This window comes from Lethenteron reissneri, unplaced genomic scaffold (assembly GCF_015708825.2).
Source record: "Lethenteron reissneri isolate LAM-NWPU_2019-01 unplaced genomic scaffold, ASM1570882v1 scaffold_1226, whole genome shotgun sequence".
Classification (NCBI taxonomy): Eukaryota; Metazoa; Chordata; class Hyperoartia; order Petromyzontiformes; family Petromyzontidae; genus Lethenteron; species Lethenteron reissneri.
Genome location: NW_026890922.1, coordinates 27,453 through 49,476, shown reverse-complemented (window position 1 = coordinate 49,476; position 22,024 = coordinate 27,453). Strand labels below are relative to the sequence as shown.

At 56.8% G+C, this 22,024-nt stretch overlaps 2 protein-coding genes across 2 annotated transcripts; both read right to left on the bottom strand.

The window, feature by feature from the left end:
* Positions 1 to 358: 358 nt before the first annotated feature.
* LOC133361769 (NACHT domain- and WD repeat-containing protein 1-like) lies at positions 359 to 2,383 on the bottom strand. Its single transcript, XM_061580766.1, has 2 exons — positions 2,245 to 2,383; positions 359 to 965 (listed from the first exon to the last, which is right to left on the bottom strand). The coding sequence occupies exons 1-2, from the start codon at positions 2,349 to 2,351 to the stop codon at positions 740 to 742; spliced, it is 333 nt and encodes a 110-aa protein (XP_061436750.1). The 5' UTR covers positions 2,352 to 2,383; the 3' UTR covers positions 359 to 739.
* Positions 2,384 to 3,637: 1,254 nt separating this feature from the next.
* LOC133361770 (NACHT domain- and WD repeat-containing protein 1-like) lies at positions 3,638 to 19,444 on the bottom strand. Its single transcript, XM_061580767.1, has 12 exons — positions 19,428 to 19,444; positions 17,052 to 17,240; positions 15,673 to 15,758; positions 14,385 to 14,501; positions 12,963 to 13,160; positions 10,026 to 10,176; positions 9,035 to 9,471; positions 6,755 to 6,877; positions 5,673 to 5,920; positions 4,518 to 4,749; positions 3,759 to 4,013; positions 3,638 to 3,646 (listed from the first exon to the last, which is right to left on the bottom strand). Exons 2-12 carry the CDS (start codon positions 17,167 to 17,169, stop codon positions 3,638 to 3,640), a joined length of 1,974 nt encoding a protein of 657 aa, XP_061436751.1. The 5' UTR covers positions 17,170 to 17,240; positions 19,428 to 19,444.
* Between the last annotated feature and the right edge of the window lie 2,580 nt (positions 19,445 to 22,024).

Sequence of the window (22,024 nt, the reverse complement as noted above, 5' to 3'; positions counted from 1 at the left end):
TGGTCGTGCCGTTTGTTGCTGACCACTGGGCGTTTTGGGCATTCATGCCTAGTGTGCTCAGCTCCTCTATTACAAAGAAAACATACACACGCGTGCAGATACATGTACACACACTTACATACCGCACTAACACAAAGACAAAACAAAGACCAAGATCCCCCGTGTAGCCTTAACAGACTGTTTGGGCAAGTTGCTGTCAGCGAACGCCTATGAAGGCTGGCATGGCACACGAGGGGGTTGGTGGCCAGCCAGCACTACACCCGGCCGCCTTTGTCTCTCCAGTGGCGACGTCCACACCCTACACTGCGTACTCATTTGAGACTGAGTCGACCTAGGGGAGGCCCAAGACCGGCTCGGATAATCGTCACTGGTGTTGGCCGTGAGCGGGAATCGAACCCGGGTTGCCAGGCTCACTGCGCAGCGCGCTAACCGCTACACCACCGCTCCCACACACACATACACACGCACGCACATACAGAAACGCGCACACACATACGCACGTGTGCGACCTCGGAGAGGCGAAGAGAGGCTCGTGTGCGCCACCGACGATGGCCGTGGGCCGCAAAATGTAACCCGGCTCCATAGTCTTTGGTTCTTTCGGTAAAGTCACGTAGATATACAATAAAAATAAATCACGACGTTTCGATTGCAACACAAGTAATCATCATCAGGTGGGAAAACCACAGCAAGAATTTTTTTTTTTGCTGAAGTGGAAGAGAGATGCCGTGGTAAGAGGTCCTCAGCCGCGGCGCGCTAACCGCTGCGCCACCGCTCCCCATGTACACACGCGACCCCGCGGGCAGCACCTTGCGGTCCGCGTGCAGCACCTCCCCGGCTGGCTCAGGTGGATCGTCTTGCGCCGGCCCCCGGCCCAGCTGCCGCTAAAGTAGTCGGCGAGCGTCTGGTGCAGCAGGCGGCGCTCCTCGCCCTGCAGGTAGCGCTCCAGCACCGCCTCCACAAACTGCCTGCGACGGACAGGGAAACCTGCCACTCGCACATGGCACTCTCACCCTCACCTGCCACGTGTCACGTGTCACTGTCACCTGCCACTCTCACCTATCACCTGTCACTCTCACCTGTCACCTGTCACGTGTCACTCTCACCTGTCACTGTCACTTGTCACTTTCACCTGCCACTCTCACCTATCAGGGCCACCTGTCACTTTGCTGTCACACTCACCTGCCAGGTGAGTCTGGCTGGTGAGTCCGCATCCCGAGACAACCTCCCCTCTCTCCCCCTCACCCACAAGTCCGCAACTCCTTCCCTCTGGCTTCATCGCCACGAAAGATCAAAAGGTGTCGGTGGGAGGTCGGCAGAAGACAAACCAGAACCAACGACCGGGTCTCGTGCCACGTGGTGGGAAATTACCAATTGCTTTGAGGTGTGTAATTTATGCACCGATTACAAGTTACAAATGTAACTCATTTCACGCCTTATTTACATTTCATTCGTGAACTGCCGGTCAAAGCATCGGGAACAACTGCGGGGTGAAACTAAAACTATTTGACCCTTTTTATTTTACCAGGTAAGGCCTCAATTGAGCTATGTAGCTCTTTTTCAGAAGCGACCTGACCACAAAGAATAGCGCAACAAAGTAGCCGATCATCGTCAGTTGGAAATGTGTAGCAGCTAAATACTCTAACCGTGACGTTGATTCGGAATGTGAAGGGAAAAACTGGGAAAAATCCACCCGACCACGTGGCGAGAGGGAGAGACACAAACTCCAAATATACAACAGCAGGCATCAGGGTCGGGATTGAACCCACGACCTCCTGCATATCAGCGAGGTAGGGAAAGGGTTAACCCGTTTCTGTTCCCGAGACGTCTGCAACTTGCAGGGTGTGGGTGTCCTCGTTCACCGCCGAATCTTGGAACGTTAATTTATTTAGAGAGACGTAGCAGCAGCGCCGCTGTTTTTAAAGATGTCGGTAAATCACCGCGGAGAACCGTAGCGAACCTGGACTGCCACACTCTGCGATAGCTGGCGCCAACTGGTTGCTGCACGTCCTCCTGCGGGCCTTGTGGGAGCTCGCTACTGTATAAAGTTATTTCATTTTAGTTTTTCTCCCGGTTTAGTTTGATGACGTACACCTACGTCGGTTTGGGGAAGAAAAACTGATGATGGCACGGGAAAGGGTGAAACATCTACCTCGTCTGGGGTTGCCCACGGCAGAGCGGCCGTCACGAAAGTGCCCACGCCAGCACCGTGCCAGGCGAGGCGTCGAGGCGGTGAGGCGGGCGCACCTGTGGTAGAGCGCGATGACGGTGTGCCCGTCCGCCTGCCGGTCCACCAGGTAGTCGGCGAGGTCGTGGCGCAGGCGCGTCCACAGCAGAGGCGGCAGGCGCACCATGTCGCGGTTGGGCGGAGACCAGTACTGGTAGACGTCGGCCAGCACCGCGTCGTCCAGCGAGAGGCAGTCCTTGAGCTCCAGCTCCGAGAGGCCGCTCCTGGCGAGGGCCGCCCACCACGCACCTACCATTAGCGCGGACGGCTAAGTTCGAGGTACGCGTGCACGTGTGTGCGCGTACGCACGTACGTACATATGCGCGTGCGTACGGACGTACATACGTACGAGCGCATGTCACACAGAGGTGGCGGCGGCGAGGACTTTGTCTAGTGAAGTTGACGACGGTGGTGACAACAAAAGTGATTACGACGATGGTGATGATGATTATGACGATGGTAAAAGTACAATCGGGATGGTAACGACGGTGACAGCCACATTAATGGGAAAGTGATGATGACAGCCGCGGTGATGATGATGGTTGATGATGATGATTGATAATGATGATGATGATAATGGTTGATGATGATGGTTGATAATGATGATGATGATGATAATGATTGATGGATGATGATGATGGTTGATGATGATGATGATAATGATTGATGGATGATGATGATGATGATGGTTGATAATGATGATGGGTGATTGATGGTTGATGATAATGATGGTGATGATGATGGGTAATGATGATGATGGTTGATGATGATGGTTGATGATATGATGATGATGATAATGGTTGATGATGATGGTTGATAATGATGATGGATGATGATGATGATTGATGGATGATGATGATGGTTGATGATGATGATGATAATGATTGATGGATGATGATGATGGTATTGATGATGGGATTGATGGTTGATGATATGATGGTTGATGATGATGATGGGTGATGATGATGGTTGATGATGATGATGGTTGATGATAATGATTGATGATGATAATGGTTGCTGATGATGGTTGATACTGCTGATGGGTGATTGATGGTTGATGCTAATGATGGTTTGATGATGGTTGATGATGATGATGGTTGATGATAATGATTGATGATGATAATGGTTGATGATGATGGTTGATAATGATGATGGATGATGATGGATGATGATGATAATGATTGATGGATGATAATGATGGTTGATAATGATAATGGGTGATTGATGGATGATGATGATGATGATGATGATGATGATGGTTGATGATGATGATGGATCATGATGTGATGATGATGCTTGATCGAGGACGAGGTTGTTTTTAGATGTACAGCACAACAATCTCCTGCTCAGCACAACAATCTCCTGCACAGCTCCCTGCTGACAACGCCGACCCTAACAAGCCGATAGCACCTGTTAGTCGTCCTTCCACCGAGGCACGCACACAGAGAAAGAGAGAAAGTGCGAGGAGCGTGGCAGCACCTGGAGGCCACCACGAAGCCCAGCGCGTGGGCCACGAGCGCGCGCCGTGCTGCGCCTCGAGGCGCGCGTACAGCGCGTGCACCGCCTCCCTCGTGTCGCTCGCCACGCGGCCGCGCAGCTCGAGGCCGAGCGGCGCGAACGAGCGCCAGCGGCGCGCCTCGTCGAACGCCAGGCGCACGAAGAGCGGCTGCCCGCAGCGGGCGAACGCCGAGAGCAGCAGGGCGCGCTGCTCGCCCGCCAGCGTGCGGCCCGCCGCCCGCAGGAGCCCATCCATCATCTCGCCGCCGTTCTCCGGCATCAGAGGCTCGACCTGCGGAGGAGGGGGGGTGTAGGGGAGGGGGGGGGGTCGAATTACGTCATTGGAGTCTCCGACCGCCACTCGAGAAGCCGATGGTGTGCACGTGATGTTACGGTGAACGCACCCGCTGTAAAAATAATATTAACCAGGGTGGGCCCGCCGGATTGGAACTGCACACGCTGGGCCGCCCGCTCTCTTCCTCCACTCCCCCCTTTCTCTCCTCACTCACCACGACCTCTCATCCACTCCTCACCCTCTTTCCACCACTGTCGCCCCTCGCATCGTCGGTCATTCCGTCCATGCACACCGCCCCAAACTCTCCTCTACTCCCTCTCCTCCCGCCATCTCCTCCAGTCCCTCTTCTTCCCATCCCTCTCCTCCACTCGCGCTCCCTCCTCTCCTCTCACCCTCCTCTCCTCCCACTCTCACCTCCACACCCTCCCCTCCCTCTGTCGCCTGCTTCCCCTACCCTCTCCTCCACTCCCTCTCCCTCCTCGCCCCCTCCCCCGCCGTCACCTCGAGGTACGCGGCCGCGTCGTGCACGGCGGCGCGCAGCGCGTCCAGGATGCCGTGCTCGCTGGGCAGCGTGGAGACGACCACGAGCACGCTCGCCGCGTAGCGCTTGGGCAGCCAGTGCAGGCGGTGGGCACCGTCCGCGCCCGACAGCTGGTCCAGCGAGTCCAGCACCAGCAGCAGCGGCGGCGCCTGCGGCTGCTCGCCCAAGCTCGTCAGAAGCCGGTGGAAGAACCTGCGGCGGGGAGACGGCGGCGTGGTTTTACGCTTCTCCGCGCAGCGGGGAAGCGTACCGTCCTCGCGCAGACTCGCACAGAGACCCCGTAGACTCACACAGAGACCCGTAGACTCACACAGAGACACACACAGAGACACATAGACTCACACAGAGACCCGTAGACTCGCACAGAGACCCCGTAGACTCACACAGAGACCCGTATACTCGCACAGAGACCCCGTAGACTCACACAGAGACCCATAGACTCACACAGAGACCCGTAGACTCACACAGAGACCCGTAGATTCGCACAGAGACCCCGTAGACTCGCACAGAGACCCCGCAGACTCGCACAGAGACCCGTAGATTTGCACAGAGACCCGTAGACTCACACAGCGACCCCGTAGACTACACAGAGACCCATAGACTCACACAGAGACCCGTAGACTCACACAGAGACCCGTAGATTCGCACAGACCCCGTAGACTCGCACAGAGACCTGTAGATTCGCACAGAGACCCCGTAGATTTGCACAGAGACCCGTAGACTCGCACAGAGACCCCGTAGACTCACACAGAGACCTGTAGATTCGCACAGAGACCCCGTAGACTCGCACATAGACCCCGTAGACTCGCACAGAGACCCCGTAGACTCACACAGAGACCCGTAGTCTCACGTAGAGACCCCGTAGACTCACACAGAGACCCGTAGACTCACACAGAGACCCCGTAGACTCACACAGAGACCCGTAGTCTCACGTAGAGACCCCGTAGACTCACACAGAAACCAATAGACTCACACAGAGACCCCGTAGACTCACACAGAGACCCGCAGACTCACACAGAGACCCGCACGGAGACCCGCACACACTCGCCCGACAGAACCCCGAGGGAGCCCCCAGACGCAGGCGACGAGTGCGGCCGGCGCTGGCGGGCGCTCACCGCACGGTGTCCGCGTAGACGTTGAGCACGTGTGCAGGCGGCCGCTCGCGCTCGTAGGCGAGGCACAGCTGCAGGCAGAGGCCCCGCAGCACCGCGTGGATGTCCGAGCTGAGCGGCGACGTCCCCAGCAGGCGCGCCGCCACCACCACCTCCTCGCCCAGCTGCTCGGGCGCCTGGCGCACCAACTCGGCCAGCACCGACGTCTTGCCGGTGCCCGACGGTCCGAACACACCACCGGGGGAATGTCCCTAACGGGGGGGCGGGGGGTGGGGGGATCAGCACGACCGTCCGTGGGTTGCAGGTGCTAGGCGGTCACGTGATGCCGCTGCTGGAGGTGCACCGGTCATCTGTGATCATCAAGAGCTTCGAAGTTCATCGGATTCCTCCGGTCTAAATCAAGATTCTGAAGGGGGGGGGTGGGGGTTTGTTTTAAAAGAGTCACTGAATTTTCTGTTGTCTTCTGATTCTGAGCAAACGAAAACCAGGTAAGGGCGAAGTGGCTTATCACGTGCAAATGTACAGCAGCCTAATACTCTAAACTGCATGCTGTTCCTAAATGTGGAGGGAAAACCCGGAGGACCCGGACAACAATCCGCGCGACCACGTGAAGGAGAGACACGCAGACTCCAAATACACACCGGGTGCCGCCAGGAGTCGGGATCGAACCCACGGCCCCCATGCATAGCAGGCGACGGTAGCCAATGTCTGCCAGCCACTGCGGCGAGGAGGCTAACCCCCCCCCCCTCCCACACTTCTCTCCCCCCCCTACTGCGCGAGGCCTCTATAAATCAGATCTCTCGCCTACTTCAGCACTGTTTTCTTGCTGTGGGTGTCCCACCTGATGACGATTGATTGTGTTGCGATCGAAACGTCGTGTATGGATTCCTGCAGTCACGAAAGCTTCAAATCAGGATGTAACCACCCCTCGTGCGGTATACCCGGCAGATTCGGCGACGCCGCGACTTCGCAGTGGGGGGAGGGGGGGGGGGTCTCGGCGGACGCCCTCGGATACCTCCGGCTGCGCGCCGCCGATCGTGCAAACGTGACCACAGCGTGGCCATCAGCGCCGCCGCGGCCCGCACAGGCCCCGGGACTTGCGCTCGCACTGCGCCGCGTGGTGTCCCCAGCTCCTGCAGCAGGCGGTCGTCCGGCGCCTGCGCCCGCCGCGCCGCCTCCACGCACCGCGTGATCTGCCGCTTCAGCTCCTGGAATGAGGTGGGGGGGGGGGGGGTCTGGTGATTGCGAGGGGTGCGGCTATAGCGGGGGGGGAGGGGGGGCACCCTACCGCAGGTGCCCCCACGGTCCTCCCAGCGGCGTCGCCCCCTCCGTTGCCAGGTAGCGGGTTCGCCGCCCGTTGCAAACCGCCGGTGCGCGTTTTATTTGTTGTGCCACGTGAGCTGAGTCTTAAGACGCCTTTTCAGGAGGGTTCCTGACAATTTTCCGCAAAAGGGGGCTGATGTTGCCGTTGCTGCTGCTGCTGTTGCGGTGTGCGTGCAGATCCCCATTGAGTGATTTTCAGGTAATTGTTCAGCACTAAAATTGTTTGGTCAATACCGGTGACACTGCGTGTGTGGTGTCTGTGTGCTCGCTCACAGCACTTGCCCCAACAGTCTGTTAGGGCTATATAGGGGATCTTTGTTTATGGGAGCGGTGGTGATCCGAGTTCGATTCCTGTTCACGGCCAATACCGGTGACGATTATCTGAACCGGTAATTGGCCTCCCCTAGGTCTACTCAACCTCAAATGAGTACCATCTGTGATGTATAAACATCACCAAAGGCGGCCGAGCGTGGTGCTGGCCACCCATCCCCTCGTGTGCTGTGCCGGCCTCCACAGGTGTTCGCTAACAGCACTTGTCGAACAATCTGCTAAGGCTATATGGGGGATCTTTGTTTATTTTTAGCTAAGGAAGGAGTTGGGAGGAATCCCACGCAGTACGACGCCCGAGATGGGAATCAAGCCCAGGTGCTTATTGCTGTGCGGCACGAGTGTCAGGGGTGCAACTATGGGGGGGGGGCTGGGGGGGGCAACGATATGCGACGCATAAGGGGGCTCAGTCGGCCACAATGGGGCCCCCGAATCAACAAATAAAGCAGTTTTTAAATATAAAGAAGAATTATTCAAATTTTTATTATTAATAAAAAATAACCTGTGGTCTACCATGGACCAAGCCCACTTAACGGATCTGGCTATCGCATCAATGGAGCAGCAGCATGAAGTGGCACAGTCCACATCACCTTTGAGGAAGCGCGAGACCGATGGGGGCGGTATGAAAGCAAGACGCACGAAAACTTGTAAGTATTTGTTACCTTAAAATATATTTTATTTATTATTAATAACTGTCACTGCACGACTGTATTCCTCTACATCCAATACACGGTGCAACTATAATAGCATATACATAGTTATAGCCATACACATTATTATTGTTACCCGGGGTTAAAAAACATCCGTAGCTATTTCAGTAAAAGTGAGTCGCGAGAAAGGAGTGGGGACCCACAGTCGGATCTTGCCATACCCCCCCCCCCCACCCCCGAAGAAAGAGATCGCTGCGCCTCTGACGAGTGTTGCCATCCTGCCACCCCGAACAACCCACAATGCACTCGACGTCTGCTCCGCTCACGGCGGGCGATCAATCCCGGGGCCGTCGCTCGGAGACGAGGAGGTCGTTGTGTTTATTTTACTTACTTTGGTGCAATTGTGAACAATCGCCGTATCAGACATGAGCACATCTGATCAGCATAATCATTGGCTCACTGCAGCTCGAGACTCAGTCCCTACAAGGCGTGCGGTGAAGTTAGGGAAATGTCCCAATGTGTGAGCTCGCCATTTAAAGGCCTGAAGACCGGAATCGGTGATGTCGCCGGCAATGTGTTCATCAGGGGAGGCAGAGTTCCGTTTCCAGACAGCAGAGTGAAGAAGGGAGCTCCTGTCCAGGCAACAATGTCATGGCAATTGGTGGGGGCACGGGCGTGGCTTGGCAGGGTTATGCATTATCGGGTGGCACGGCATCATCGTCCAAAATTTGGCCGAGTTTTTAAAACAACTTTGCGTTTAACTGATCTGGGTTTAAATAGAATTTCAACAACCCCCCCAGACTACGAAAACTTGGCAGGAACCGTCCTTAAAAACAACAAGAGCCTCGAGACTTTGCGAGGCATCCAACACGAGAAGAAGAAGAACAATAACAATATCGGCCGCCCGCGACACGTAGCGCCGTCGTGGTATCGCCGTCGTTCTGCCCCACGGAGGGAGCTGCGCTTCCGCACGCCCGGATCTCGCGTCGACGCCTTTGAAAGGAGCAACCCTCCCCCGGCGGCAGCCGTCCCTGCGTGGCACGAGGCGCCGTGGCCATAACTCACCGCGGTGAACGTGCGGCAGACGCTGTCCAGGTAGCGGCGGTGCGACTCCACGGCCGAGTCCACCATGCCCTCGCTCCACTCCACCTGGTACACCACGAGGCGGGCGCGGGGGGCGTTCTCGGATCCCGCCGGGGGCCCCGGACGCCGCCGCCACTGCCGTGCCGGCTCGCAGTCGGCGCTTGAGCGAGCGCAGCAGCGCCTGCGCCTCGGCGTCGACGCGGAAGGCCCTGTCGGGGCCCGCGCTCGGCGTCCACGAAAGACGCGGGCGCGCATCGCCGTCGCGGGCACGCACGCGGCCACCCGCGGGCCCTCGCGCACGAACACGGAGCAACACTCGGCCGCACGGTGGGGGCGGGTGGGGGGGTTGGGGGCGCCCCCCCCGCCCCGTGCCGGCGGGGGGGGGCTCAGCACGCCCATCTCTATCTCCGCCTCGGTGACTGCGGCGCGTGCGGGGGGGGGGGGGGGTGTGCGCAGGTGAGTGACGCAGGGGAGATACGGGTGAGGAATGAGAGAGATTGGCAAGGGCTCAGAGGTGAGACATTGGTGAGTGACGCAGGTGACAGAAATACAGATGAGACGCGGGAGGTAGACAAGTCACGTTTGTGCGAGAGACACGGATAAGGGTCGCAGGTGAGACAGATGAGAGAGACATGCAAAGCGCACACAGGTGACACAAACACGCAAGTGAGACCCGTGCAACAGAGGGAGTGTTGTTCACGTGTCTCATCGGGCTTGATCCATCGGGTTAAATAAAGTATACGACGTGGTGAGGACACAGCAGAAACACAGGTGAGACTCACCTGTATTAGATAGGTCACACACACGGGTGAGACATGTGGCAGAGACACGGGAAGCACACACCGTAAGAGGCACAGGTGAGGATTAGCTGTGTGAGATAGGTCACACACACACGGGTGAGGCAGGCGAGAGAGACACGGGAAGCACACACCGGTAAGAGGCACGGCTGAGACGCACTCAGGTGAGACCTCACCTGAGCAGAGGTACGCGTGGTATCTCTCTGCGGAGAGGAGACCCTTGCGCATGGCGGCACCCGCGCTGCGTCTCAGGATGTCCGAGAGGCGGGACTCCGCGTCTCTCCAGAGCGCCGCGTCCCGCGCCTGTAACTCGGCCCGCGAGGGGTCCTGTCGGGGCGCAGGGATGAAGGCGTCGTCACTGCCAAAGCCGCTGACGCCACTGACGCCACTGACGCCGCCGCCACCTAAGACAAAGATCCCCCGTGAAGCCTTAACAGACTGTTGGGGAAAGTGCCGTTAGCGAGCACCTATGAAGGCCAACATGGCACACGAGGGGGTGGGTGGCCAGCACCACGCTCGACCGCCTTTGTCTCCCTGGTGGCTATGTTTTGTTACACACCGGATCAGGTATTCATTTGAGGCTGAGTTGACCTAAGGAAAGTTCACGACCGGTTTCAATAATCGTCACTGGCCTTGGCAGCGAGCGGGAATCGAACTCGGGTCACTGGTTCGCGGGCGCGCTAATCGCTACCACCACCACCGCCACCACCGCCACCATCAGCACCGCCACCACCAGCACCGCCACCATCACCACCACCAGCACCGCCACCAGCACCGCCACCACCAGCACCACCGCCACCAGCACCGCCACCACCGCCACCACCAGCACCGCCACCACCACCGCGACCACCACCACCGCGACCACCACCACCGCCACCACCAGCACCGCCACCACCACCGCCACCGCCACCACCGCCACCACCGCCACCGCCACCACCGCCACCGCCACCACCGCCACCGCCACCACCGCCACCACCACCACCACCGCCACCACCACCACCACCACCGCCACCACCACCACCGCCACTACCAGCACCGCCACCACCGCCACCATCACTATACGTCGCCAACGCTCGCTCCCCTCCGCCAAATCCCGAAGCTGCTGCCCAGTCGACGCCCTGGGACCTCCAAGGTCTGCCCCTGACCGTCTCTCGCCGTGAACTCTGAGGTCTTCGCTTCCCCTGGGTGGCCCGGGCTCGTGGAGACCGCTTCCGATGTCTGCCACAAGCAATTCCCCCCCCTCTATCCCCTCCACCACCCTGCGCTCGTCACACCCAGCGCTAACCGCTCCTAACCACAGCAACAACACACGCCTGCCGTGTTCGCTAGCGGCCTTCTGCCATTGCTTCTCCGAAACTTGCCACGAAGTTCCCAGCATCCGTCTCAGACTCCTGGGCTCAAGAGCCAAAAACTCGTCTCCACGAGTCGTCGTGAGGGCGCGGCCCTCTCTCTGATCCACGCAGTGACGCACACGTTCTCTCCTGCCGTCAATAGCCTTCATCTACCCACACCTGCCAACCCCTTATCATTGCCCTACCTTATTACAGACCAATTCAGACATTGTTGGTCACCCCGTAGCCTTATAAATCGCAACATCCATCCCACAGAGTCCCATCACAAGGGAGAAACACAAACAAATAGACAATGTTTTTGCCCGTATTAAAACGGCTGTACGCTGTACGGACCTGAAAACTCACATCTCCTGTACAATAATACGGGTAAACCGCATGGGTTGACACGGTATGTCCACTCCCCTCTATAGGGGATGGTGTGGGGGGGGGGGGGTCCTCATGGAGCGAGTGGAGAGAGGGGGCTGAGTGGAGTAGGGGAACAAAGGGGAGTGCAGCGGTGGCTACCACAGCTGCTGCTGCTGCTGCAGCTGCTGCTGCTGCCTGTTATCGTCTACTTCTGTGCTGGGAGCATCAGCGAGGGTCGGTGGATCACCACACACCGATGGTGTAGTGAAACTCGCTTCCCGTGGACGACGAGGAGGTTGCCATACCCTGGCTCGCCAGGAGAAGGCGGTTACGTCAAGGGGGCGAATAGTCATCTGTTTCCATCTGAACGGGGATGGAGCGTTGCCAACTCGCCCAAGGCGCGGGTTTTGTGCGGTTGCTCCGCTTTCCTCCCACCTGGTACAGGGACTCCTCTACTTACGAACATTCGACTTACGAACTTTCAGAGACACGAAAGAACCTGGTCCGTATGTCGAGTTGCCTGTTCGGACCGCGAGTCGCGAGTTCAACCACCGCGCAATAGATGGCGGTGCTTGCTGGGTAACATTACCCAGCATTCCCTGAATTTCTGCCTGTGCAGCCGCGATTGTCTCTTGCTGTGTTGCCGGCTAACGACGACGTTTTCTCTGCTTTTCACGAACATCGTCAACCTCTGCACTGTCTCAGACGCGTCAGAGTGGGGAAAGTGTTGAGGGTGGTCGGAAGAAGTGACGCACTCTTACGATGGAAACTGAAGTGGACGTGATGAAGCGTTGTGAACCGGTGGCATCTACAGGAGAATCCACGACTTGTTTGGTGGACACGCCGTACAACATGTTGGGAGTCGACAGGAGTAAAGTTAACGACCAACGAACAAATCGACTTACGAACAGACCTATGGATCCTAACTCTTTCGTAAGTAGAGGAGTCGCTGTCCACAGTAGTCGTTGTGAATTAGCTGAAAACATTGTCAAATAAAAACGCAATGTAGCGGCAGCAACAGCAGCAAGACCCTCCTAAAAAACGACTCCTACGATAAACGATTAAATGTCTAACTATAATCTTGATTTGAAGATTTCGTGACTGTATGAATCAATACTATTTGTTTTTTTCGGTAAAGTCACGTAGGTAGAAAAATAATAGATCACGACGTTTCGATCGCAACACAAGCAATCGTCATCAGGTGGGACAACCACAGCAAGAAAAAACTGCTGAAGTAGGCATCAGTTTTTCAGCAGTTTTTTCTTGCTTTTATTGTCCCACCTGATGACGATTGCTTGTGTTGCGATCGAAACGTCGTGATCTATTATTTTTCTCACTATAATGTTTGTCTGTTTGTTTTAAACGTGCAGATCAGAGAGAGAGAGAGCGAGCGAGCTAGCGAGAGCGTCGGCTGGCCTGGTCGTCGAAGTGCGGCAGCAGGGCGGTGATTGGCTGGAGCAGGAAGAGCGGCGGCTCCGCGTTGGCGTCCCGCCAGAACCACGCGTCCAGCTGCTCCGTCTCCTCGCGGGTCGCGCAGCCGCGCAGCGCCTCCATCTCCGCCTCGGGGATGGTGCGCGGGAGCGGTCGGTAGCCGTAGCGGTTCCCCAGCAGGGCCTGCGAGCGAGCCGGGAGGAGACGGGGGGGATGGGGGGGAGAGACGGGGAGTGGGAGAAGAGAGCGGGGAGTGGTGGGAGAGGTCGGGGGGGGGGGAGAGTGGAGAGAGAGCGGGGGGGGGGAGAAAGGGAGGGCGGGAGGAGAGGGGGAAGGGAGAGGAGAGATGGAGGGGAGAGGTACAAGAGAGCAGGGAGAGGTGGGATAGGTGGGGGGAGTGGGCAGTGAGATAAACAGAGGAGAGAGAGCGGGAGGGGAGGGGGAGAGGAGAGAATCAGGATATGTATTGATCCTGGAGGAATCCGATAAGCTATCAAGCTCTTTTTCACAGATGTCCAGTCGCGGCACGGGGTCAGAACGTCACAACAACAATACGAAAACACGATAGGAATGCAGCGTATAGGAAATGTAAGCAAATTAAAAAAAACATACAAAAAAATACTATTTGTCTTACCAGGAGAGAGGGAGAGGGGGAGAGAGGAGATCGGGAGGATAGGGGGGGGGGCAGCAACGCAGTGATTGGCACAAGGCGCTGTGAACCCAGCCACACGAGTTCAATTCCCGGCCACGGCTCACATGAGCAACCAGTGGACGTCTGCGAAAACACGGAGCTTAATAGCTCATCGGATTACTCACTCCAGTATGAATACAAATTCGGAAAGTAATCTGAAATTATTCTGATTCTGAACCGGTCCCGAGTTCCCTCCTTCATCGACCGGCACTGACCGGCGTGGTGAAGTATGGTCAGACAACCCTCGTGATCTAAACAGCGTGGGGAGGCCTTCATACTGGCATGTATTGACCAAGAGCTGTAAGTCGTCGTTGTTGTTGAATCGTCACCGCTTCCAACTCTGTTCCCCCGTAATATAGTTGTTTTTGGGTTAGATCGCATAAATATAAATGTGTCGTTATACCCGCCACCACCCGACACCGCTAATTAATTAGTAAGGGTTGTCACGTAAACAGAACGCGCCAATTCGTTACTAGTACAGCACACCGGTGTATGGGAGAGTAAAACGCACAACATTTACAACGTTTCGCCAATAATTACAACGAAGCACCATCAGAGCGGACAACCGGAGTTGTGGAGAAATCCTCCTGCTTCGGTAACGCCCGCGAAGACCTCGGCTTCGTCCGCTCGATTCCGAGTTTCTCCAATCTTCTGCTTACGGCTAATATCGGCCGCGAAAGCCAAACGCGTGAATCTGTTCCCCCCGACTCACTCACCACGAAGGTGGGGCCCACAGACGTCTTCTGGCAGCTCTCGATCTCCCGCAGACAAAGCTCCGTGGTCATGTGGTCCACCGCCACCGTGTCACGTACTCCCCAGCGCATGTCTACCACCTGCGCCACCACCACCACCACCACGGGTGCAGGGGTGAGCAGACGGGTAGGTGGGTGAATGGGTGAGTAAGAGGGTGAGTGCGTAGGTGGGTGGGTGAGTGGGTGAGTAAGAGGGTGAGTTGGTAGGTGGGATGCGTGGGTGGGTAAGCGGGTGAATGGGTGAGTAAGAGGGTGAGTGGGTAGGTGGGTTGGTGAGTGGGTGAGTAAGAGGCTGAGTGGGTAGGTGGGTGAATGGGTGAGTAAGAGGGTGAGTGGATAGGTGGGTGGGTGAATGGGTGAGTAAGAGGGTGAGTGGGTAGGTGGGATGCGTGGGTGGGTAAGCGGGTGAATGGGTGAGTAAGAGGGTGAGTGGGTAGGTGGGTGGGTGAGTGGGTGAGTAAGAGGGTGAGTAAGTGGGTGAGTAAGAGGGTGAGTGGGTAGGTGGGATGCGTGGGTGGGTGAGCGGGTCAATGGGTGAGTAAGAGGGTGAGTGGGTAGGTGGGATGCGTGGGTGGGTGAGCGGGTCAATGGGTGAGTAAGAGGGTGAGCGGGTGAGTAAGAGGGTGAGTGGGTAGGTGGGATGCGTGGGTGGGTGAGCGGGTGAATGGGGAAGTAAGAGGGTGAGTGGGTAGGTGGGTGGGTGGGTGGGTGAGCGGGTGAGTAAGAGGGTGAGTGGGTAGGCGGATGCGTGGGTGGCATGCTGGTGAGAGGATTGATTGGTAGGCGGGTGAGTGGACAGGTTAATCAGTGGGCGAGTGAGCGGGTGAGTGAGCAGGGGAGTAAACAAGTGAGTTGGCGGGTGAGTTGGTGTCTTGGTTGGTTAGTGGGAAGCGGCGGTGTAGCGGTCAGCGCGCCGCGCTACGAACCCGGCACCCCGAGTTCGATTCCTGCTCAAGGCCAACACCAGTGACGATGACCTGAACCTGGTCAGCCTCAGATGAGTACCTGGTGCGATGCATAAACATCGCCACGAGGAAAACAAGGCGGTAGGGCGTGGTGCTGGTCACTCGTGTGCCGTGCCTGCTGTCATAGGTGCTCCTGGCTAACATAATTTTCCCCAAGGGTTTGCTGAGGCAACACGTACGGCGTATATTTGTGTTGATCTTCATTCGCACCGTACGTAGCCAACCGTGCTAATCGGCGGCGCGATGTGGTTAGTGGGTGAGTGGGTTGGTGAGAGAGGTGTGCTCACCTCGAAGGTGAGGCCCCGCTCTTGGCAGAAGGCCTGCAGCTCGGGGTAGGCCTTGTCCAGGAGCGTGTCTCTCTCCGTCTGCATGTCTGCGGGGGTCACCGTGGCCACGCCACCAGGGTCACAGAGACCCGCACCACCACCACCAGGGTCTCAGAGACCCCCACCACCACCAGGGTCACAGAGACCCCACCACCACCAGGGTCACAGAGACCCCCACCACCACCAGGGTCACAGAGACCCCACCACCACCAGGGTCACAGAGACCCCCACCACCACCAGGGTCACAGAGACCCTGTAACCATGGGGGTCACAGAGACCCCCACCACCACCAGGGTCACAGAGACCCCCACCACCACCAGGGTCACAGAGACCCCCACCACCACCAGGGGAGTCACAGAGACCCCGTAACCATGGGGGGTCACAGAGACCCCGTAACCATGGGGGGTCACAGAGACCCCGGGACTCGAGCTCACAAATGCACGGTTGCTGCCAGCGACGGCATCACCCGCACATTCTCCATCCGCTGCTCGATGGAAGTCTCGCTCGTGAGCCCTCCGTGTGCCTGTGACCCCTGAGCCATGCTGCGGTTGTTTGGGTGGCTGCAGCTACGATCTGCCCACTCCACCCCGCGACTCGTTTGGAGATAGGTTAAGTTCCTCGCCTTACATTATCGTCTTATCGAGTGGCCTATTTACTAATTGATTGGAATGACGGGCTCCTTAAATCACCAATTGTCAAACCGATGGAACCGGTTCTACGATCCATAGAGTTTTCGAATTTACTGATAAACTGCTTGCTTTAACTGACCCCCTGACTGATGAACTGGTTGGCGAATTAATTTTCCTCCTAACTAGCCGATTCACTGCCTGGTAAAATGGTCCTCCGGACTGACTGAAGGACCGGCTGACTAGCTGACTAAACTCCTGACTGACTAACGCATCGGCTGATTGGGTGACTGATCTCCGGATTGACTGACGGGCCGGTTGACTGGCTGACTAAGATTCTGACTGACGGACCAGTTGACTGACTGACTGAGCTCTTTACTGACTGGCTGACTGCACTCCTGACGGATCGGCTGACTGGGTGACTGAGCTCTTGATTGACTGACGGACCGTTTGACTGGCTGACTGAGTTCCTCAATTACTTCCGGACCGGCTGACTGGCTGACTGAGCTCCTAACTGACGGACTGGCTGACTGAGCTTCTCACTGACTGACGGACCGGTTGACTGGCTGACTATTGGACCGAAATAACGATGTCTGTAGACCCCGCATTTAAACCAAATACGTCCCTCGGTGTGAGAGCGAGATCAGCCCTCCCGGCAAGACGAACGGACGGAGCCTGAGCCACCGATGAAGCCGAGCGTCCCCCCTCACTGACCCGAGAAGGTGGAGCTGAGGAAGACGCGCACGAGGTTGGAAGCCTCCGGCAGCTGCACCCCGAGGCGGCCACGCACCAGGGCTCTCTTGTGGCCCCATTTCTGCCAGGCCTTCTTCATGGCCTCCTGAGCCCCGCGATGTCGGTGTGGCTGTGGTATCCTTCCCCCGCGCCTCCGATTAGCGCGGTTGGCTGCGTACGGTGCGAAAGAAGTTTAACATGCGGTGCATACACTCATAGGTTACCACTCGTCCTCACACATCGCCGCTCCTCACTCACCGCCACTCACCGCTCCTAAAAACTAAACGCTTCTTACGACATAGAACTCCTCACCCTCACCCCTCACTACTGAACCCTCATCACTCTGCGCCTCTCACCACTCACCAACTCCTCACCACTATCCTTCATTCACGACTCACCACCACGACTCGATCCATGACCCTCTCTAACCCATCACTCTATCGACCTGAACCAAACTCCAACCCAAACCCTCTAGCTCTAAACCTTAATCCGGTAGTTCTCAACCTTGTGACTGCTCTCCCCGCCTTGTTGAATGCTCATTATAGATTTGAAGTTTTCGTGACTGCAGGGATCCATACTTTTTGGTTCTTTCGGTAAAATGTATTTTATACCTACGTGACTTTATCGAAAGAACCAAAGAGTATGTTGTTGAATGCTGTTTCAACCGAGTGTACACCCACCCCTCACCCCGCCACGCCTCGCCTCACCCAACATGGTTCTGGGAAAATAAATGTACGAATAATGAACGTCGATATTTTTTTTTTACCAACTTGTCCATTTTGTGAGATACATCCATCCCAACGTGCTAAGTGACTGCAAGCGAATAATAATACAACAACAATCAACGGACGCGCTCGCTGATTACTCGAGAACACCGCTTTGTTTACGATCAATGAGTTTAGAAAGGTATGTTTAGACCGCTCTAGTGTTACCACACGGATTGCAATGTGATCCCAGGGAGTTAATATTGGCAGATTCACACGCGATCATTCACCGGTGACTCTCACGCACGATATCACTGCGCACATTTATACACCACCTCACGGACGCGCACCCCCCCTGGGGGACATTGTCACGAACCCCCCCCCCCAAGGGGGTCCGCGTAACCCCCCCAGGGGGTCTATGTAACCCCCCCCCCTCCCCCCCGCTGCCCTAGCGCCCACGCACCCCGGGGCAGCAGCAGCAGCCGGCAGTGGCTCCGTTCCGGGCGCTCTGCGCGGGCTCTGCGCGGGGAATTTTGGGGTCCGCGGCTGAATAGGACTGAGGGGAGGTGGGCGGGGGGTCGAGGGGGATGGGGAGGGGGGTAGGGAGGGAGGGGGGTCTCCCGTGTTCCCCTACGGCACCCACCGCCCCTCCCTCTCCTGCCCCGGCACAGGTAGACCCCAGGTGTGTAGGCGCACGCGTGCCCAGCGTTACCTGCACGCACGTCCACCTGCGCGCTCTGTTCAAGTGGTAACGAAGCCCACGCTACATTTGTTTCATTTTATTTGACCAGGAAAGCCCCACTGAGCTGCTACGTAGTTCTTTTTTCAGAAGCGACCTTCCTATCACGAATGAAAGCTCGACGAAGTGGCTCATATTGCGGAAGTGTGCAGCGGACAAATCCTCGAAACGCGTGACGTTGATTCTAAACGTGGAGGGGATAACCGGAGGACCTGGAGAAGAATCCACGCGACCACGGGGAGAGACAAAGAGACGCGGCAAACTCCAAATATACAGCAGCAGGCGTCAGGGTCGGGATCGAACCCACGACCTCCTGCATACCAGGCGAGGTGGTTAACATCTCGTCACTGCGAGATTCACAATAACAACAATGCCATTTGCCCCCCTCCCAGGAGAGCTTCGCTGAGTCACGAGGATTCTGCCGCACCGGGACGTTTGGCCACGAGGCCGAGCAATGCGAGTCCGGCACCGCGTGGGAGGGAAGACAACTCAGCCGGAGACAACTAAACCTCCGCACAGATAGCTACAAGAATCCGACCGCACCCCCGCTCGCCTTCGCATGTACGCACCTGTGCCCGTGCGTGTCCACGTTCACCTGCTCAGGTGAGCTCGCACGCGGGCAGGTGAACGGTATCCACCGCGTGCGGGAACCGATGCGTTGCTCCGGCTAAACGCTTCGGTTACCCAGTTACCTCCTCGCCCCCCCCCCGCGCTCCCCCTCTCTTCCCATCACCCCGGGCTCTTTGTTGGCTCTCGCCCGAGCACGGACTGAGCTCCACACGCACGCACACAGAGAGTGTTTGCGGAGGGTGCGAGGGTGCAACGGGCGCAGTGAATAGAAGGGGCGAGTTTCCACAACAGAAACACGACTCGCCACGGGTGCGACACCGCCTCGCGTGGCTCACCTGTGCTCACCTGTGCTCACCTGCGGGCCGAGGGGCCAGCCAGCTAATGGAGCCGGTGTCACGTGCCCCGTGTCCCGTGGAAGGAAGGGCGCGCACAGCTGTCCCCGGAGTGTCACATGCGAACTGACCACGTGGCGCTCCTGGTGTGAGCACAGCGCCCCATACACACACACCACACACAACTATACACACACCATACACACACCATACACATACAACTATACACACACCATACACCCATCATACGCACCATACGCACCATACACACACACCACACGCACCATACACACACACCACACACACCATACACACACACCACACACACCATACACACTCCACACACACCACACACACCATATACACCACACATACCACACACACACACCGCACACACCATACACACCATACACCCCACACACCACACCATACACCCCACACACCACACCACACACACATACACCCTATACACACACCCCACACACACCACACACATACCCCACACACATACACACCCCATACACACACCATACACACACAATACACAAACACCCCATGCTCGTGCATTCACACACACGCCCCACACATTCAGAAATGCAAAGATCCACCACCGTGGTTGGTCGCGTGCGTGCGTTCATTCACGAAGTCGCCGTGCGAGCTGGGCAGGAGGCATTGGGAAATGCCGAGCCCACGCCGTAACTAGAGAGCACACACAATAAGACACGTCTAACCCGAACACTACAACTAACAATAGCACACTAAGAATCACAATTAAGAGACAAACAAACATATACAGTGTATTGTAAAACAATATATATATAATTATAAAAAATTTACTTTTGTTTCTACGTTAAAATCTAATTCATGATCTTCAAACTAACGGGGATTCTGCTCCGGTGCACGACCTCGGCGATTTGAAACACCGTGAGAGAGGCACCAAGCTTGAATTCCGCGAGAGCAAAGAAGTGTTTGTGCGTGACTGGGCTTGGCTCGCTGACTGAGCTTGGCTCGCTGACTGGGCTTGGCTCGCTGACTGAGCTTGGCTCGCTGACTGAGCTGGACTGGATTTTAAGCTTTCGTGACTGCAAGGATCCATACTCTTGGTTTTTTCGGTAAGGTCACGTAGGTTAAAAAAGAAAACAACTAAATTAAATCACGATGTTTCGGAGGCAACACAAGCCTCCGTCTTCAGGTGGAACAGTCACAGCAAAATCACTGTATCAAGTGAAGAGAGCTCGAAGAGAGCTCTAATTTAATTTATTTGTTTTCTTGTTTAACCTACGTGACTTTACCGGAAAAACCAAAGAGTATGAGCTGGACTGGGCTGGCTCGCTGACTGAGCTGGGCTGGCTCACTGACTGTGCTGGGCTGGCTCACTGACTGAGCTGGGCTGGCTCGCTGACTGGGCTGGGCTGGCTCACTGACTGGGCTGGGCTGGCTCACTGACTGAGCTGGGCTGGGCTGGCTCGCTGAGCTGGGCTGGGCTGGTTCGCTGACTGGGCTGGGCTGGCTCACTGACTGGGCTGGGCCACTGACTGAGCTGGGCTGGGCTGGCTCGCTGACGAAGCTGGGCTGGGCTGGCTCGCTGACTGGGCTGGGCTGGCTCACTGACTGGGCTGGGCTGGCTCACTGACTGAGCTGGGCTGGGCTGGCTCGCTGACTGAGCTGGACGCGAGTCAGGGGTCGGCAAGCCTGCGGCTCTTGAAGGGAGGGACTGGCTTCGTACAATTGTGGTTCCTGAAAGATTGAGGGGTTTTTTTGTTCTTGAATTAAACCGAATTCGAAATGAGAAATAATGGCTCGATCTTGTTGTTTCGGTTGCAGCCCCCCCTCCACCTCCCCCTCTGGGCCGGATGGTTGTAGCTGGTGGCCGTGGCTGCTGCAGCGACTCTCCCTCCCTCTGTGGTGAATCTCGCCGCGGTGATCGCCACGCCACAGCATCCCGCCACCGTCTGGGTGCGGATTCCGTCCGGTGTGCGCTCCGTGCTCATGTCCAGAGGAGGGTCTTTAACGTCCCCATGGGCGGAGGGGGCAATGCCCCTCCAAGTATGAGAGGCAAAGCGAACCCCCCCCCCCCAAGCCCCCGAAATATAGAAGTCAAATTCCACTATGCCCCCCCCCCTCCACTTAGACATCCACGCAGCCGCCAGCGCTGTGGGTGGTGAAGGTAAACCGCTGGGAGCCGGATTCGTGTGACGATGATAACAGCGACGATAACAATAATGACGATACTCTTTTGTGCTTTCGGTAAAGTCACGGAGGTAGAAAAATAATAGATCGTCAGGTGGGACAACCACAGCAAGAAAAAACTGCTGGGGTTTTTGGCGATCGAAACGTCGTGATATATTATTTTTCTACCGACGTGACTTTACCGAAAGAACCAAAGAGTATGGATTCCTGCAGTCACGAAAGCTTCAAATCAATCATGACAAGCGGATCCAAGCTCAGGGCTGCTCGAAAGCCACCAGATCCGGGCAGAGATCGAGAGGAGGCCTTGAGGTGCTGCTTGAAAAGCCAGAGTGCGATTGCTCCGAGTCGCGAATCGTGACGGCGAGTTACGTTCCGTGGTGCCGCTCTGCTCGCACCGCGGCGCCGGCGTCTTGGCGATTT